General features: G+C 46.2%; 1 protein-coding gene across 3 annotated transcripts in view; it reads right to left on the minus strand.

Annotated features, from left to right (window-relative positions):
- MGRN1 (mahogunin ring finger 1) overlaps window positions 1-19,750 on the minus strand; it is a 336,236-nt gene that overhangs the window by 195,920 nt on the left and 120,566 nt on the right. For all 3 annotated transcript variants that reach the window (XM_078663001.1, XM_078662999.1, XM_078663000.1), the window contains exon 8: window positions 8,833-8,876. In XM_078663001.1, coding sequence (XP_078519127.1) covers window positions 8,833-8,876 — 44 coding nt within the window. The remainder of the gene's footprint in view (window positions 1-8,832; window positions 8,877-19,750) is intronic.

Raw genomic sequence — 19,750 nt, forward strand, 5'->3', positions numbered from 1 at the left:
TCTGTAGGAAACATAGGATAGTTATAGATTCTTACCTTAGAACTACCCCCAGGTGTTTCTTAGCAGTACCCCTGCACGTCGGTAGGTGGCGTCGTTCTACTCCGTGTCCATTGTCAGCGTCATGGTCGCCGGGATGGCATCACAGTGCCTACTTAGATGCCGCCCCTGTGCGCTGGCGTCAGGTCTGACACGTTTTTCCACGCCAAAAGCACAGAGCCATGAAAGACACTAACCACTGGTGCGCCACACTAGGACCCTGTATCCCTAGAAATCAGTTTACAGAGCGGGGAGGATGGGTGGGGCGGTAAGGAATCTATAACTAGCCTATGACTCTGACAGATGCATCGTTACCGAAGGTAAGCAACTTGTTCATCTGAAAGAGACAGTTAGTTATAGATTCCTTACATTAGAATTGATACCCCAGCAATACCATCCCCGGAGGAGGGACTGCAAACTAAGTTCATACCAGAAAGTCCTGGAGGACAGAAGGGGCAAAATAGCCGTTCCTCCCGACTTGGCTGTCCAGGCAGTAATGTCTGGTGAACATGTGCAAGCATGCCCATGTGGCCGCCTGGCATATGTCAAGAAGGGGGACTCTCCATGCCAATGCAGCAGTTGCTGCAGTAGCCCTAGTGGAATGAGCACGCAGCCCCACTGGAGGCTCCTTTTTCACTAAAGCGTAACAGACTTTAATATATAGGACAACCAATTGAGAGATGGCTCGCTTGTGGACAGTCCGACCTTTCTTGGCACCCACATAGCCAACGAAGAGTTGATAATCGACCCAGAAATTTTTTGTGCTGTCAAGGAAGGACAGAGCATGTTTAGGGTCCAGACGGTGGAGTCTCTCCTCCTCCTTTGAAGGGTGAGGAGGTGGGGAAAGGTGGGAAAAGTAATCATCTGTCCTATGTGAAAAGGTGTAACCACTTTAGGAAGGAACAATGGTCTCATCCTAAGCACCACTTTGTCTGGATGCACAGAGAAGAAAGGGTGCTTGGAAGATAAGGCCTGAAGCTCACTCACCCTGCGAGCAGAGGTGATGGCTACAAGGAAAGCAGTTTTCAGAGTGAGTAGCCAGAGAGGACAGTTGTGAAGAGGCTTGAAGGGAGCGTTCATAAGGTAAGTCAAAACAAGATTCAAATCCCACTGGGGCATTATGAAAGAAGATGAAAGAAAGAGATGAATCATGCCCTTAAAGAATCTATTTACAATAAGGGACTTGAAAAAAAGAGGCCTCATGTGGTAGCCGAAGGAAAGCAGAAATAGCTGCAAGATAGCCTTTAAGAATGCCCAGAGCAGAGCTCTGCTGGGTCAAGTAAAGAGTGAACAAGAGAACCTCAGAAAGGGGATCCACAGCCTTTGCTGTGCACTGTACCACAAACTGTATACCATTTTATTGGAGGGACGCCTGACTCCCAAGATGACAGTACAGACTTCGGGCGGAAGGTCAAAAGCTGTCAACTGTCGCCCCTCAATCTACATGGAAGGTGGAGGCTGAGCAGGTTCGGGTGAAGGACTGTCCCCTGTTGCTGCAACAGAAGATCCTACCGAAGGGGACGTCTGATCGGAGGACCGAAAGCTATGCTCAGTAGCTAGGGGTACCAGACTCTTTGTGTCCAGATGACTTGTGCCCAGTCGCACTTGATCTTCTTCAGCACTCAGGGCAGAAGTGGTACAGGTGGAAAGGCATAGAGGAGGCCGCACTTCCACTTGAGACGAAAAGTGTATAGAGCGAGTGCCTCCTTGGAAACCCCAACGAGCAAAACTGCTGACAGTGCGTGTTCCCTTCGGTGGCAAACACATCTAACCAAGGCTCTTCCCACCACTGAAAGATACCTTGCACCACCTCTGCGTGAAGACTCCATTCGTGATCGACCAGGCACTGACGGCTGAGTCTGTCTGCCCTGGTGTTGAACCACCCGGGTCATGCCCTGATGTTCCAGCCATGTCCATGTCTCTTGACAAAGGGTCCACAAACCCACTCCGCCTTGTTTGTTGCAGTACCACATGGCAGTGGTGTTGTCTGTGAACATCTGCACTACTTTCCCTTTGAGGGACGGAAGGAAGGCTTTCAGTGCCATGCGGATCGCCCAAAGCTCCAACAGGTTGATGTGGAGCCCGGACTCCGCCAGAGACCAGATGCCACTGATCTCTGCCTCTCCCAGGTGGCCGCGCCCTATCCCAGAAGTGTTGCATCGGTCATCATCGTAATGTCTGGTTGGGAAAGGCAGACCCAAGCCGGGTTTGTTAACCACCACTGCAGTTGTTGTGCAGTTCCCTCCGAGATATGGACCTAGTTTGAAAGAGTCCCATGATGCTGCACCCACTGCAACTTCAGGTCCCACTGCAGAGCCTGCATATGCCACCTGGCAGGATCCACCAGCAGGATGCAGGCGGCCATGAGGGCCAGCAGCCTCAGAGTCATTCTCACTGAAATCCGGGCTAGAGGCTGAAACATTGGAATCATAGCCCAAATATCCCAGACTCACTGATCGGGAGGATAGGCCCAAAACTGCACTGTGTCCAGAACAGCTCCGATGAAAGGGAGCATGTGACTTCGGCACGTTGATAGTAAACCCCAGCGAGTGCAAGAGGTGCGCTGTAGTCTGGAGATGGGAGATGAGCTGCAACCAAGGCCACCACTTTTATGAACACCGAGGGGCGCTGGTAAGGCCAAAGGGGAGCACGGTGAACTGAAAATGCTTCCCCTTCCATAGCCACGAAAGGGGCAAAAAGCAGACTGGAGTGGACGGGAAGATGCAGCGAGGCCCTAGGATCTGTCTGTAGCCCGAGAATCTTTAAAGTGCTCCAGCGCCGTGTCTGCTTTGTCGCCAAAATGACGACGGCCATCAAAGGGCATGTCCAGCAAAGTTGACTGGACATCCCCCGAAAAGCCATATGTCCTCAACCAGGCATATAGTTTAAGGGCTACCAACATGGCAATCGTTCTGCCTAGTGAGAGGGTGGTATGCAGTCCACATCTACTCGTGAATTTGGCTGCATCTCTCCCATCTGCCACTGCTTGGAGAGAACGGCCCGGGACTCCTCCAGGCACTGAGGCAGCACCTACGCAAACATATTCCAGATGGTGTGAAAGTATCGGTCGAAGAGGTACGCAGTATTCACGCAGTGCAAAGCTGGAGGAAGAGAACATGCCTTTTCCAAGGTGATTCAGCTTCTTGGATTCCCTATTTGGGGAGCAGAAGGGAATGCACCTTTTGAAGAAGAGGCTTGGACCACCAAGCTTTCAGGGAAAGGTTATGGGTGAAGAAAACTGGGTCGCCCGGGCTGGGTGATAGCGGCGGGCAATCGTCCTTTCCACACGAGCCTCTGTGCTGGGCTTGGACCAGATGGACGTCAGTGAGGGCTTCATTGAAGGACAGAAGAGGTTCAGAGGCTTTTGAAGCAGGCTGAAGCACCTCTGTCAGGAGGTTAGTCCTGGCTGCCACTGAAGGGAGCTCCAGGACCAAGGCCTCGGCTGTCCTTTGTACTACCACAACGTAGGACGCTTCCTCCTCCGTAGCCACAGTAGGGTGAGAAAGCATGCCAAGGTCTGGGGAACTGTCCAGACCATTGGCGTCACCCAGGTCCTATCTCCAGTCCAGCTCTTCTGGCTGGCCTGCTAAAAGGTCCATCAATCCCTCCCAGTCCTCATCACCACCTTCTGGATAGTAGGGAACACCAGGGATGAACAGAGGAACAATGGTACCCTCCGGCGTCGAATCCGACATCAACGGATATCGGTTCGGCTCCAGGTCCTCCTGGGGGGTGAGGATGGGCACAGTGGCGACCTGGGGCATGGCCTACGCCGTCTGGATAGGCGCCAGTGAAGGTCGAGTAAGATTGACCGGAGTCGATTCAGATCCGAGCCATCGGCATCGAAGGCACAGGACCCCCGACCAACTCCGTGGGGCCCGAAGGAGCGTCGGCCGAGTCGGGCTGCTCAAAAACGAGGTGGAGGGCCTTGTAAAATGTTCAAAGTTGGGCAAGGGACGCTCCGGCTCACGAAAACAGGGGGAGGCATGGAGTCATCCCCGAAGTAGGCACCAGAGAAGGAGCCTTCGAGCGACGGTGCTGCAGGTCCCGCGTTGCGTCAGCCGACCAACGGCTCAAAGGGGAATAGCGCTGGTGCTTCTTCGGCACCTCCTTCTTAGACTTTCCAGAGGATCTTGAGGACTTGGAGTGTGACGAGGTGTGGTGGCTCCGCGAGCGGTCTCAAGACCTTCCTCTTGAAGGAGGCGGGAACAACACTGAGCCAACCGCCGGGCCGCCAATATCTTTCGGGACCGCTCCCGCAAAGACTTTGGATTCATGGCCCGGCAGTTGGAGCATGACTTCGGGTCTTGGTCGTGCTCCAGACACAAAAGGAACACGAGGTGCGGATCCGTCACAGACATCAGTTTGTGACAGGAGTCAGAAAGCTTGAACCCGGTCTGGTGTTGGGACATCCCTCGTGCACCAAGAGTCAAAGACTCGAAAAAGCAGTTGACAAAACGTCAAAAAATGATACGTCAAAAAACGACTAAGGGGTAGCTCTCTCCGGATCTGCACTAGGCTGGCGCAGAAAAAGAAATAACTGACGTAAGCATGCAGGGGCGGCATCGACCAATGCCACCCACAGATGTGCAGGGGTACTGCTAAGAAAAAATTCTCAAGATCCAGTTTGACGCCTGGGTGGTAATTCTAAGGTAAGGAATCTATAACTAACTGTCTCTTTCAAATTCATAGTATGGAGAAGGTAAAGTTGATATATGAAGCAAGGGGCTGCCCAAAAAATGTGATAAAAAGTGTGGGAAGCTAGAGAGCTTACTATGGCTTGACCGGATGAGGCGTCCCAGGCATCCCCTGTGGAAGAGAGCTTTATACACATTGCTGGAACAGACTACAAGAGTGCCACCGTTGCAGTCTCCTTCGCCACTGAGCTAGTGAAATGCTCCAGTAATACCAGCAAAGCTATTTCAAATTTGCTATGCACCTGTCAATCGCCTCTACTTGTACTACTTGTACTATTGACTGTTTTTGTGTGAGGTGCTATATTGATGTACAACCGATGGTGGAATGTTGAAAGTTGTTTCGTAAAACTAGAAAACATTTTAAAAAAGAAACAGCTTGAGAGAGAGATAGACAGAGACAGATAGGCAGAGAGAGATACACAGAGAGACCGAGAGATGGACAGAGAGAGAGAGACAGACAGAGAGACACAGAGAGAGATAGAAAGAGACAGACAGGTTGACAGAGAGGTAGACAGACAGACCGAGAGACAAACAGACAGACAGACAGACAGGGTTATGCAGGTGTCCTAAGTGACAAATAGAGCAAAGGAGTTTTGCAGGAGACTGGCCTGGTTGACCAAAGATTTTTTTTTACAAGGCAGAGGCTGGTAGGTAGCAAAGATGTATGGGCCTCTTTTGCTATGGGAGGCAGGCTTTTAGGGTGTAAGTGCCATGAAGAGTTCAAGTCCTTAAATCAACAGGATCAGGGAGAAGAATGTAGCGTGTTTGGTCTCCTGCAAAGTGTATCTTGGAAGGCCTGGGGCAGAATATATCACTTCAGTTTTGCTAGTTATTTGGGGGTAGATATATTCTATCCTGGGTGTGGGAAAGAGTGTGGGGTTCAGTGTATAGTAGCTGAGGTAGGGCAAAATGGTGGGGGGTTTTCATGAAGGTGGTGAAAGGTGGGAAGTGATTGAGATGTGGAAAGGAGTATAGCGGTCAAGTTGATAGAAACAGACAAGGTATGGTTGGAAGGTGGTCTGGAGCGAGAGAGCCAGGCATGTAGTAATTACGGCACAGGGTCAAGGCTGATTTGCATATGTCTGAACTGGGGTGGTGTGGAGTGCAAAAAAACGATGGATTTAGGCCCATATCTCTGTACTGGGGTGAATGTATGACATTGTTCTGCATTCTGTCCATCAATTGTTGTTTTTGCATTTGTCACCCCGAGTGGGATGGGTATGCTCAGACGTGAGTCCCATGCTCTCCACACCACTGGAGTCAAGCTATCCTGGCTGAAGATGGCTGATAGCCAGAAACCGGTCCTAGGATGCTTGATTCCGGTCCTGGAAAGACATGGCTTGGCAGTTCGGGCTGGACTGTTCCCATGAGGCACAGGGTCAAGGCTGATTTGCATATGGCCATGTCTGAACTGGGGTGGGGTGGAGTGCAAATAAACGATGGATTTAGGCCCAGATCTCTGTACTGGGCTGAATGTATGACATTGTTCTGCATTCTGTCCATCAATTGTTGTTTTTAGGTCTCGCCTGGAAATAAGCATCCGAAGGATGCGTCCAGGCTGGAGACTTATAGTTGCCGGTCTCGGGGGAATGAGGGACAAAAGGGTGTTACGAGCTTTTCTCCAGGATTTGGGTGCGCGAACGCGCACGTCGGCTCCGTCCACGCGTGCGCATACAGCCAGCCACCACACAGACTGAAACACACGCGCGCTGGTTACTTTCACTTTCCATCCCCCCACCAGTCATCGGCTCTTTTTTACACACGGACGCATGCATGCATGCATACATACACACACACAGACACACTCGCACACACACACACGCGCGCACACACATCCCCCCCCCCTCACACCCCACTCACCGAGTTCTTTTAGTGTGTCCCTCTCTCCCTCGGCAGGCAGCGGGTCATCCTCAGCAGCAGGCGGGGCTCTCCACGAGCACGGGAGCCCCGCTAGCTGACACGCAAATCTTCCGGCTGACGGGCACAGGAGCGCTTCAGCACAGGAGCGCGGGGTAGGCTCCCGTCTGCTTCCTGTCTTTTTGCGGCCCCGCCCCTGTCCCAACACAGGTTGCCTGGCTTCCTGTTCAAGCCGGGCTGCGGATCTTGGTTTTTAAGACTGCCATTCCCTTTTTCAGTCCCACACACAGTTAACATCCTTGTCTTTATGCTAAGTTTTAATCTGGTAACTTCATCTCTTGTTTACCCCACAGCTGTACTCAGATGTTTTTTCAAACGGATCTCCTTCTTTTGTAGATTTTCCAGAATTTTTCTGCCAAGTTATTGGCATGCCACGTAGGCGTCTTACATAATACTTCACCCAAATATGTGCTTTCACTAGCCAGCGCTGTGAGTGACACCTTCAGCACTGTAACACCTTATATAAGAGTTAAGTTGCCGATTTTTCGTACCTGGTAACCATAGAACTAAACTTCCCTTTGGCGCTCGGTCAATGATTCCACCACCAGTGACGGAATGTTCCTCTAGGGGAATCTGCATACCATTTCTGCTAGAAGTGCTTAGTTTATAAATGCATTTAAATAAATGTACACCGTAACTGTACATAGGCCTTACTGCCGAGGCGCTAGATAAGAGAACTGTTTATATTTAAAGTGGAGACTCATGCCGGCTCTAGTTTAAAGAGACAGAGAAGCTGACATTGGAAAGCTGCAGGCAATCAATGTTCATTGTTTCTACAGATGTAGAATTCTGTATTTGGAAGCGGAAGGAGCGGGGGGAGGGGGGAGGTACATGGCTGCTCATTTGGAGAAGATTGCTGATGTTATGACTGTTGGAAAATTCCATAAGCCTATACCACAAAAATATATATAAATGAGAGACCTATTACTCGTGTTAGCAGATGAACCTGTCCCTGGAGCATGCATACCAACGAGCAGCAGCCGAGGCCCCGGGGAAGGGAGCGTGACCAACCCAATAATGGCTGACGGCTGTAATTTCCTCACTACTGTAATACCGAAGCACCACACGGCTAGTGACTGGAGAAACAAAGCACTCTGCATGTAATGTGCCACGAACTTAGGGGGTCACTGCACTCAGAAGCACGGGTGCTGTCTATTATTTTAATGTATCCATTCTTCGGTGTTCGGTATTTTAATCACCGTTCCTAGAATATTGATTTCTTGAACCATTGAAGCAATTGCGAGTCCGCTAGCAAATATTCAACAATGAACAAGAAATCCTTTGACGTGGTGCAGGATGAAGTGCGAAAGGTAAAATCAAAAAGTTTGTGTTAAAATCTTGTACAGAGCTAAAACTGGAGGTGCATTCATTTTTTTCTTCTATAAGTACTTTACTTTGTTTCACATGTCATGTGAATAATGCAATTCTGTTCACAATTGAGCAATACCATTTTTGCAATGCAATAGGTCTTACATTTGCGAGAGTGTAAGTTATTAGTATTGCAAATGACAATGCATTTTATTTATATTTTAAAACCCAAAACATAAATAAAAGGCATTGCCGTCTACAATGCCAATAGCTCAAACTGGTGTGAATGCAAGACCTATTGCATTGCAAATGCTTGTTGTAATTACGGTACGGTCAGGGATGTAGATGGTAGGTGGAGTAGTGTGGAGCAGACATGTAGTGTCTGTACTACAGGCATGAGTGTGGAGGTCAGACAGATTGTGAAGGATGACTTGGTTTGATTTGCGGGGATTTATAGAGTGCAGCAAATGCCCGGAGGCGTCATGGCGCTACAGTAAGGATGGGATAGGATACAGACGTGTGTGGAGGCAGATTGGTGGTAAACAACATCTGAGTAGGTGAGCATTGACAGGGTGGAGAATTAACTACAGTGGTGGCAGGTGTAGGAGGCAGGTGGCAAGAAACCCTGGCTCTAACGTTGTGAGTTGTAGGGGAAGAGCCTTGCGGACAGAGGACTCAATAAGGACAGAGACTCCAAGCACAAAAACTGAGAAGTGTTGGCAAGAGATTTGAAGCACTGTCATTAATTCCACATAGACTGGGTTGGTAGAAGACTACATGTCTGGTAAGATTTGGTTGTTTGAATTTATGGACTACTTTCAAGACTATGATGTGCACTCATCTGTGCCATTTAAGGTCAAGGAGGATTATTTACCTTCTCAAAAGCTGCCAGCAACACATGAGCATGCCCTGTGACTTCTGCAAGAGAAAAGGAGACATAGTATGAGTGAATACAGATCGCATATGCACCTGGGTTAAATTGACCACCCACACAAGCCTAAAATGTGTGACACACATGCAGGCAGTCTTTATTTCTTGGATCAGATGCAATTTTCATAGACAAATGCAAGAGAAACACAGAGGTCAGTGCTAGTAGAGGACATGTTACTCAGCCATAATTCCTGTGTCACTACGAGCAACTCTTCTATTTCAATTTAAACGTCATGCTCCACTGTGGATCAACTCGAAGGCCTGCCTAATTCGCCCAAAATGTCTTACACCACTGAGCAATAAATTCAGTAGCTCTTGCCAAACTGGATATCCAATGCCCCACCTAGTCAAATTACCAACTTACTGTAACCGAATGCCTCAGGTTCAACTCTTCATGAGTAATGGAAGGCCACTCACATACCACTTCAACAAACTCAAACCCACCTCAGCATCAACTAAGACTGCTCACAGTGGTGAATCTTTAAAATAAATAATATACCATTCCAAAGCTATGAACTACTATCAAACAAATGTATATTAATGTTATGGTAACACAAATTAAAGAGTCATACTTGTCCGCTGACAAAGTGCAGATAAACACTAATGCACTTTTTGTAGTAAGCGATTTAGACAGGACATGTAGATTTGACCATTTTAAATACCGTCCTTATTTCTTGTACATTTGATATGTTTTGGGTTTCAAGAATAAGTGGGGTTTACAACCGCTTCTAAGTACCAAATGAAGGGCTAAAATTCTAGTCTCTTCGTACTTCTGCTAAATGACCCTTCCCAAATCATCTAACGATACACAGTCTATCAAATCATACTTTCACCAACAGACTTTTCCTGCGTCCAGTACAGGAATATAAAGTTCTGCCTCCTCACAACGTCCCTAAAATCTTTCTTATGATACATTACAGAGGAACAAAAACCTCAAATTTCTTACCTCCCCTAAATATCTTATGTACAAAATCGAGTGGCAAGATAGCATATGCCTGCCTAACGACACTCAGGCACCGGTAAAGTGGCTCAAAGAACAGTCTTTACTTTCAAGAGTCAAAGACGTAAACCTGCACTTAATTCCACATTATCTACCAACTTTTGGTGCTCTAAACTTGAATTCTTGCTACCCTTATTCAATCCATCAACTGTAACTCAATACCCCATTCCATAATAAATACAGTATGTCTAAACACTGCCCCCTTCTACCACGGCAATATCCCGAAACTAGAACCGGATTCAAATGTTTGCATTCCTGCACCTACCTAACCTTATCGAAGACCCTCTCCAGGAGCACCGAAAAGGTACAATCCAAGTCCTTACCACTCCTACTGAATACAATCTAACCATTAACTCCATTGGAGCAAACACACACAAATACACATAGTGCTCCTGTGAGAAATTGGCTTGTTGGTAGGGGGGAGGTTTAAGTTCTTCTCAAGCCACAGCCACTATCCAGGTCAGGGTGAACCACAAGAAGTAACTAAATTAACTTCTATGAACTTTCTCGTAGCTTGTCACAAAAGCAGTCAGGCTTAACTTGAGGCAATCTCTGAAGCATTTAGGCAGCACACAAACAGTAATAAAGTGAAAACACAACACAAGAAAAATCTCACACCAATATAGAAAAATAGAGTAAAATGTAATAAATTATTTGACACCAAAAGGACAAAAATCCAATCGGATAAACCAGAGAAATGCAATTTCAAAGATTTACGGTAAGTATAGCATCTAAAAGCAGAAAGTGCCATCCGCAACTATGTAGTTGTGCGAGACCAGGTGAAAGTCACAAGTTCATGACAACTACTAAGGAGCACAGGCTGGATACAGGGACCAGGTTAGTCCAGCGCAAAAAGTTACCTTCTAAAGTCTAAAGCGAAGTGTTCCATTCGCGGTGGAGGAGACCGCAAAGAGCAGATAGAGCGTCATGGATGGTCATTGCTGTAGCTCAAATCGCTGTAAATCTCTAGTACAGGGGACACTTGTTTGGTATAAGAAGCTTTATGAGTCTGTAGAATCGCTGTGCTTCTATGAGTCATTATAGTTCTACTCTTTTCAATTTGGGGCTTCCGGGATACACTGTTCTCAACTCTAATGCCTAGATAAAAAGACCTCTTGATGTGCGTGAGCTTAAAAAAGAGTCCGCGGCAAAGAGAACGGGTGGAATTGATACAATGTTCAGTTTATAGGAATCATGGCTACAACTCATTAAATTATTGCTCACTCCATTAAGAAAATTAAGTAGGGGCTAGAGCGCATCCCTGACGGGCACCTCTGTGTTTCTGAATATGTTCTGACAGCTCATTCTCCAGCCCCCATCTGGCTTGGGATTAGTCATCTTTGTGAAATCTTATTATTATAGAGAGTAATGACGCCACCACTTCCATGGACAGGAGGCATTCCCCCAGTTTTCGCCAGGGGATTAAATCAAACGCGGTCTTGGGGGCTACAAAAGCCATGTATAGGTGTTTCTTCCTGATCGTAATATGCTTCCAGCAAATTAGAGATAATTGGAAGACCTGAATAGTGCTAACCTTGGTTCAGAAACCAGTCTAAATCAATGACGGAATACTAGTTTCTTCCATCCACCCATCCAGTTTACTCAGGACTTGCCTCCAGAACTACAAATACACCTTTTGTAGGTTGCCTAGTAAGCTCATCTGTCTTTAATTACTGTGAATCCCTACATCAAACTTCTTATGGATTGGTATGATTTTGTGCACCCCCCAAAAAGAATCAGGAATACTCCCTCCTGCCATAATGTTGCTGGACAGCAAGATAATATACTGGGTCGAAACTTCTACTTCTGATCGGTATAAATCTTCTGGGATCATGTCACACCCAGAGGCCTTCTCATATTTCAGCAATTCAATAGTAGTCTGAGTATCTGAAAGAGTACTCTCGAGAAAAAGCCTCAGCGCTAGGAGATTGTTGGTGGCCATCAGTTGCTGCACAATTGGGATGTGCTTGGATAAAGTGATCAGTTCCAGTGACATCCATGGATTATAATATGCCAAAAGCCAACCATGTCCGCCTTTATGGATGCTTCCAGTTGTTGTACTCAGTAATCCTCATCACAGGCCCTCTTACGAGCCACTCGTACGCAATTATAACTGGCTCTAGCCTTTCTTACCAGATTGGTATTTCCAGATTTGACCGCTATAACTAATTGGGTTTTCATTTTCCTACATTCATCAGTGAACCACGACATAGACACTATTTTTCTCTAAGCACTGAATTGGAGTACTCGAGTAAAACATTACAAGAAGGAATTAAATAGGAGAATATGTATTTCTGCTCTTGGGATATTATAGGTAGAAAGATCTGCAAAGATCAAAAAAAGATTATACATTTTAGAACATTTGACCATTTCACTGCCCTATGGTTGTTAGCTATAATGGGCTCAGAGTTATACCCACATTGGAGTGTCAGAAACAATGACATTTAAGGAGAGATGCAACGCGTTATATTAACTATAATTTCTACGTTTACCAATAAAGTCCTGTATTCTATTCCAGTACCTCACATCCAACAGAAAGTATTCAACCCTGCTGCAGTAGCGGCCCTTGCAACAGTGCATGCTCCATCCTTATCCAAGGGTGAATAACCACTGCAAAATCTCTAACCATGGGAGAATGTTAGAGATGCAAGTTGAGTAGCCCCTACTGTGCAAGGCTGAAATTAATTAATAGACGAATTATGCCCGCAATCTTTTATAACCATTACATAGCGATTTACACCAATAAATTACCCAACAGTGATCATCACTGCATATTATTTCAAGTGGCCTAAACACATTTTGTAACGTCCCCATTTTTGATATTATATTTCATAGAAAAGGCACAAATCCATTACTTCGGTAAAAATAAAAACAATTCAATTAAATATGGCTGAGCTCAACCTTTGCGTTCAGTCAACAAATACAAATATTGCCATGAGCTTTAAAGCCGGTGTCTATGGCTGCCAATGACCAGGTTTCGCCTTGGGATTTCAGTCTGTAAGTTCATTTTCTCAAGTAGCGATAAGACACTTTACTCCTCAACCAGTACAAGGCTGGACTAATGCATTTACAGGTCTATGATCAGAGCTGTCCAATGCCAATTATTACTTAATGATTGATTTATTTATGGATTAAGAAAATCATTTCAGTGATACAGGGATTGAGAAGAGGGGGGATTCTAAAATAAGACCTTTATACTAGGGTATGCGCCATAAATATGCACAAACATTTTTTTTTTTAAAAGTCCAGTGGTGTTTTTTTCAGAAAGGACATATAAATACATACGAAATACAATACAATGGAACCTTCTTTTCAAGTTGATGTAAAATGACAAGGAGTTAACAGTCGATTACACTATAAATACTAAAAAAAGTAAACATTGATCACACAGCCTCAAGGTATGTCGGGGATTATGTTTAGGGCGAAGAATGTTTAGGTAGAAAAGTTGTTTAGTAGTTTGTTATTAGCCACAGTGGCTGAATAAAGTTCCCATTTACACATCCCACAATTATGCAGTTATTGAATGAAGCACATTCTCCAACGTGCACCCTCCAACATTTTTCAGTTCATTCCCATTATTTCAGACCCGAGTCCCCACTCAGTCAGCCAAACAGTTTATTTTGCAAAGCTGTGCAAGGTTCCTTTTTTCAAGCCCTTCCACCTTCATGATAATGACGTTTCTCTAGCCTTTGATGAAGTTTATGAGCTTTACATCTGTTGGCGAGTGAATGGTTAGCTTTCACCTTATAATACCTCTATCACTATACAGAAAATACAAAAAAAACACATAATGAATGAAAAAGCCTCCTTCAGCAACACCCTAGATAAGCTCAACAAAACGCCCAAAAGAGCTCTTTAACATCATCAATCAACAAACCTCCAAGCCAGCCATTAAAAAAACAGATATCCAAAGAACAATGTGAAAAATATGCAAACTTCTTCAATGAAAAAAACCATAAAGGTAGAGCTCTCCCTCAATCACAACCAGCTCTCAAAATGGGACCCCACCCCCAGAAGTGAAGACAACAACCCCCCTTTTCACTCCACGCCCTCCTCGGCAACGATCACCCATTAGGAAAACATTGAGTGCCTCCAAACCCCAGGGTCCCACATAAACCAGAGAAGCTGGAAGACTTTCAACCCACTCACGGAGGAAAATGTCTTCTATGCTGGCTACGTCTAACCCCTCTCCAACTTTCAGGACCCACTCCCAGCCTCTCTGGCAAAAAAAACTCAACCACGCCCTAGCACCCCTCTGGACTAAGGTAATAAAAAGCTCCCTGGAAACTGAAGCAATACCAGACTGTCTCAAACTTGGCCAACTCACATCAAGAATCAAAAAACTGGGAGCACACCCGAACTACCTCAATAATTTCAGGCCAGTTTCCAAACTCCCCTTACTAGCCAAAACCCTAGAGAGATACGTTCTGGCACAACTTGACCAACACATCGAAAACAAACATCTCCTGGACCTTCAGAAAAGGATGCAAGGATGGAAACAACCATTCTGAACATAATAGACGACTTACACAAGTTACTGGACAAAGCCTGCCAACTCATTTTCCTAGACCTATCAGCGGCCTTCGACACACTCGACCACAAGCTTCTCATGAATTCCCTTCAAAACAGAATTGGGGCAGACGGTGTGGTTCTACGCTGGTTTGCCTCCTTTCTACACACCCATGCTCAAAAAATAAAAATAGACAATCAGACCTCAAATACGACAGCGATAGCCCGGGGAGTCACCCAAGGCTCTGTCCTCTCACCCACACTATTAAATATTTACATGGAGCCTTTCACAGCCATCCTCAACCAAGCTAAAATCCCCTTCCATTTATATACGGATGACATCCAGATATACATGAAATCTCTTTCGTTGGAGACATTCACTAATTAAATGCCACCGTCAAAGAAGTCCAACACTGGCTCTCTCGCAACCACTTAAAGCTCAACAGAGAGAAGACAGAAATTCTATTCAATACAAAGCATTCCACGCAGAAGCTAGAATGGATAAACACTACTGAATCTCTTAACTGCTCTCTCTCACTAGCCAACTCTGTCAAATCTCTCGGGATCACTCTGGACTCCAAACTGACCATGAAAGATCATATTAAGAACAATGAAAAGGGTGCCTTCTACAAGCTGAAACTTCTCAACAAAATCAAACTCTACCTACCGCAGTATGATCTCAAATCTACCACAAAAGAGTTGGTGTTGTCGCCATTAGACTATGGGAATGCCTCCCTCACAAGCTCTGCCAAATCCCACCTTGTGCCCATCAGAACCACTCTTAACGCAGCAGTCAGAATGGTCACAGTCATCAAAAAATTCAACCACATCCACCCAACCCTAAAAGATCTGAGATGGCTACCCATTGAAACTCACTGCAGCTTTAAAACAGCCTGTCTTACCCACAAAGCCCTATACACCGCAAAACTAACCTATACCGTCTCTAAGCTTAAAAGGAAAGGACAGACAAGAAACATCAGAAGCTGAAAGACCATGCTTCTCATCCTGCCCAAACCCCACAATCGAAAAACTCTATTTTCAAGCAATGCCCTATAACCTGGAACTCCATACCAATAAATATCAGGACCTACCTCTCCTTCCCATGCTTCAAGAGACAGTTTAAAGATCTCCTAATCAACCGGCATTTAACCAATGGATCATTAACTGCCCCACGAGACAACATCCCCACCTTCAGCTCTCCCAGGACCTACCCCGCAACTTCTCCTCTCCTGTGAGCAACCACGGACTTGACCTGATATGGCCTTCCTGAGTTGATCTATCTCTTTACCTTTATGTTTAAACGTTAACTGAGTTGTTATAGCCCGCTGCCTTGATATAAACAGTTACTGACTTAAAGAGCTCGGATACCCATGGGTCCTGCTAGCACTATATAATCCTCTTCAATAAATAATAAATATTTGTTGATATTTCCACTGATGTGTGTCAATTCTTTTCCGCTTTGATTGGATTTAAATTTATAACACTTGCAATTACTCGAGCAGGTGTCTAAGCGCTGGTGGGAATAGAAAGTACACAGCTTACACAGGAATCAGGTGTGTTGTGAACTTTCAAGAGTTTTGTTTCTGTGCAAATGGCCAATGGTGGGCCTGTGCAGTCAAAAGAGAAAAGGCCTTACACCCTTGTTGAGACTTTCTGAATTTAGGGATGTTCACCAGGTGTAATATGATATAGCACGAAGATCTGGTACGGAGATATAATGATTAGGCACATAGCCATGCATGGCTTTATGGCAGAGGCATAGAGCTTTCAATCAATCAGGATATGTAAAGCGCAGCTAATCACCAGTGAGGGCATCAAGGCACTGAGTACACTGCTGCAAGGGAGGGTTCAGTTGAACAGGTATTGAGTCCTTTCCTTAATTCCAGCAGAGAATACGAAATCCGGATGTGGAGTGGGAGGTCATTCCAGGACTTTGCGGCGAGGTAGGAGAAGAAACATCCTCCACTCTTGCTGCGGATGATGCAGGGGTTGTGAGTGAAGAAGAGGGAGGCTGTACCGTTGGTGGAAGTTCAGGAGGTGGTTGATGTGTGCTGGTCTTTGGTTGTCTAGGGCTTTGTAGGTGTGGGTCAACATCTTGAACGGACATCTCTTCTGAATGGGGAACCAGTGGAGCTTCCTATGGTGGGGGGTGATGTGGGTCCGCTTGTGGAGGTCTAGGAGGAGTCTGGCGGCCAAAATCTGTATGGTCTGCAGTCTCTTGAGGAGGTGCGAGGTGATTCCTACATAGAGTACGTTGCCGTTGTCCAATCAACAGGTGAAAAGGACTTAGGTGACGGGTCGTCTCGCGTCAATGGGGAGCCACTTGAAGATCTTAAGGAGCATGCAAAGGGTGAGGAAGAAGGCATATGAATCTGTGTTGATCTGTCTTTTCATGGTGAGCTTACTGTCTAGGATGATGTCAAGGTTGACGATGTGACCAGTCAGAGTAGGTGAAGATCCTGGTTTGGAGGGTGCCAGGATACGCTCCACGGAGAGGTGATGTTCGCGACGCTCGTCATGCACTTACGGAAGTTGGTCACCGTGACAGAGGGGTGCTCTGAAAGGGAGAGGATGAGTTGTGTTTTGTCTGCCTAGGATATGATGTTTAATCCATGAGTTCGGACTACGTTGGCCAAGGGTGTCATGTTGGTGTTGAAAAGAGTAGGATTGAGGGACGTACCTTGAGCTACGCCGCTGATTGTGTTCTTGGGTTCCAAGGGATAATGGAGGAAGACCGATTACCTGGGTTCTTCCACTGAGGAAAAAAGTGATCCATTTGAGGGTGTCTCTTTGGATGTTAATGCGGTGAAACTTTTGAGGAGGGTGTGGTGTGATACTGTGTCTAACGCTGCTGAGAGGTCGAGGCAGATCAGGCCACAGATTTTTTTTCTGGTCAAAGAGGAATCTAATCTCATCTGTGGCTGCGATTAGCACGGTTTCGGGGCTGTGGCTGGTGAAAAATCCAGTTTGATAGGCGTCCAGAAGAATGCTGACCTCCAGGTGTTCTGTAATTTGGCGGGTGGTGGCCTTCTCGAGGACTTTGGCGGGAAATGGCAGCAGGGAGATAGGGCGGTAGTTCTGGAGTTGTTGGGGTTGGCAGAATGTTTCTTGAGTAGGGGTTTGACTTCTGCATGTTTCCATTCTTCAGGGAAGGTGGCCGTGGGGATGGATGCGTTAAAGATGGCGGTGAGCGTGTTGCTGGTCGTCTTCCTCCAGAGGTTGAAGACGTGGTGGGGACAGGGATCTGAGGTGCTTCTGAGTGGATGGAGTTCATGATGGCTGTGATGTCTTGTGTGGTGAGCAGGTCCAAGGTGGTGAGCAGGTGGTCATGTTCATCATCCGCTGTCGCAAGAAGGCTGAGGAAGTTGGTGGTGGTTGGTTGGGGATCGAACTTTCTGTAGTTGGAGATCTTGTCGTGGAAGAAGTCAGCCAGGGTGTCACAGAGTTCCTGGGAAGGGGTGATGATATTTTTGTTGACTGAAGGGTTGGAGAACTCTCAGACAATGTTGAAGAGTTATTTGCTGTGGTTGGAACTTGCTTCAATGCGGTTGGCAAAGGAGCTCCTTTTCGTCTCTTGCAGAAATTGGTGGTATTGGTTCTGGGATGTCTTGAATGCGACACAGTCGGTCGGCTTCGTGCTGGTGCACTAATTCCTTTTGAGTCGTTTGCAAATGCGTTTCATGGTTATTAGTTCCGTGGTGTACCAACTGACTTATTTGGAGGACCTCTTCAGTTTGGTGGTTTTAACAGGGGTGACTTGTTGGCATAGTCGGTGATTCAGGCGGAGAAGTACTTGATACCAGTTCTAGGTTGGCAGAAGGTGTTGAGGGCGTCTGTCCATTGGTTCTCTGAGACTTTGTTCCAGCTGCAGTGTGAAGTGCTGGGCGGCTTGGGGGTGGTGCTGGGGAGCCCTAAGATGGTAAAGTGGATGATGGAGTGGTGTGTCCAGGTGAGCTCGGTTGCATGGCCGTTCTGGATTCTGTCGCTGGCTGTGAAGATTGGGTCAAGTGTGTGTCCTGCGATGTGTGTGGGGTTAGTGACTAACTGAGTGAGGCCGATGTTGAACATTTGCTCCAGGAGGTTATAAGTGTTAGCTTAGGGTCATCAAGGTGAAAAGTGAGGCCTCCAAGGAAGATGTAGTGTTTGGATGTTTGGAGTAGATGGCGAGCGGGGGATGAATTCAGGGACGGCGTTGCAGAAGCTGGGATATGGCGGTCTGTAGGGGAGGGTGCCCCAGATCACGGTTTTTCTATCGGAATGAAGTTGGAAGTTGAGCTTTGAAGATGCAGCACTGACGCATAGGTAGCCAGTGAGGAGGGAAGGTGAATAGGAATACTAGAACTCCTGCTATAACCTATAATGAGGCGAGCAGCTGCATTCTGGATCAACTGCAATTTATGACAAAGGAAAGCAGGATGCCCTATGAAGAGGGATTTGCAGTAATCTAGCAGGCTGCTAACAGGTTGAACTAGCATTTTTCTTTGAAGAGCTATACAAAAGGGGAATTTGTTTTTCTAATGCCTTCTTCATAAAGAAGCATGAGGCAGTTAGTTTGTTACGGTTATCTTCAAAGAAGAATGTATTATTCGTTGTGTGTATTAGAGGTGGGCACTAGGCAGGCACCCAAGATTCCGGCCACCAACTGGAGATCCAGATGGAAGAGTTATCGAAAACTAAGACCACAGTCTTATTTGTGTTCGGCGTGAGAGAGGTGGCATTCATACAATTTGTGATTGAAGTAGAACAACTTTTGAAGCCGTCCTACAGAAGTTCATGCTCTCGTTCCAGTTTTAGGATGATTTAGGTATCGTCTGTAAAAGTATATAAGTTCAAGCCATAGGATAAAATGAAATCAGTCAGGGGAGCCAGAGAGTTTTGAAAAAATATGGCTCATTGATGAGCCCTGTGAAACCCCACAGTTTATATTTTTAAATGTGTAGTTATAAGTGACAAATAGACTTTGGTTCATTCGGTAACACCTTTTCTAGTAGAGATTCTCTAACACCAGATTCATCACTTATGAATTTTCCCAAGCGCAAGACTGGATCCAGAAACATTTGCTAGCAATTCCCCTGCCCATCAGCAGGTGGCATCGTGTGGATCCACAGCAAATCTGTTCTTTCCCAAAAGTGACGCTGTGACCCCATATATGCGCCACGCTGCCATCGGTTTCTTTCTAAACTCTGTCCGTGCCATCAAACGAGAAGCCTTTGAAATCAGAATATGGTAGTGTGCAGACATTCAGAATTGGGTTCTTACTAATGGAATAAATGTGACCGTTCCAAAGACGGGGATGGTAGTGGGTTGGTGAGGAATCTGTGGTTAGAGTCTATACCAGAAAAGGCATTACCGA

Source organism: Lissotriton helveticus, chromosome 10 (assembly GCF_964261635.1).
Source record: "Lissotriton helveticus chromosome 10, aLisHel1.1, whole genome shotgun sequence".
NCBI classification, from domain to species: domain Eukaryota; kingdom Metazoa; phylum Chordata; class Amphibia; order Caudata; family Salamandridae; genus Lissotriton; species Lissotriton helveticus.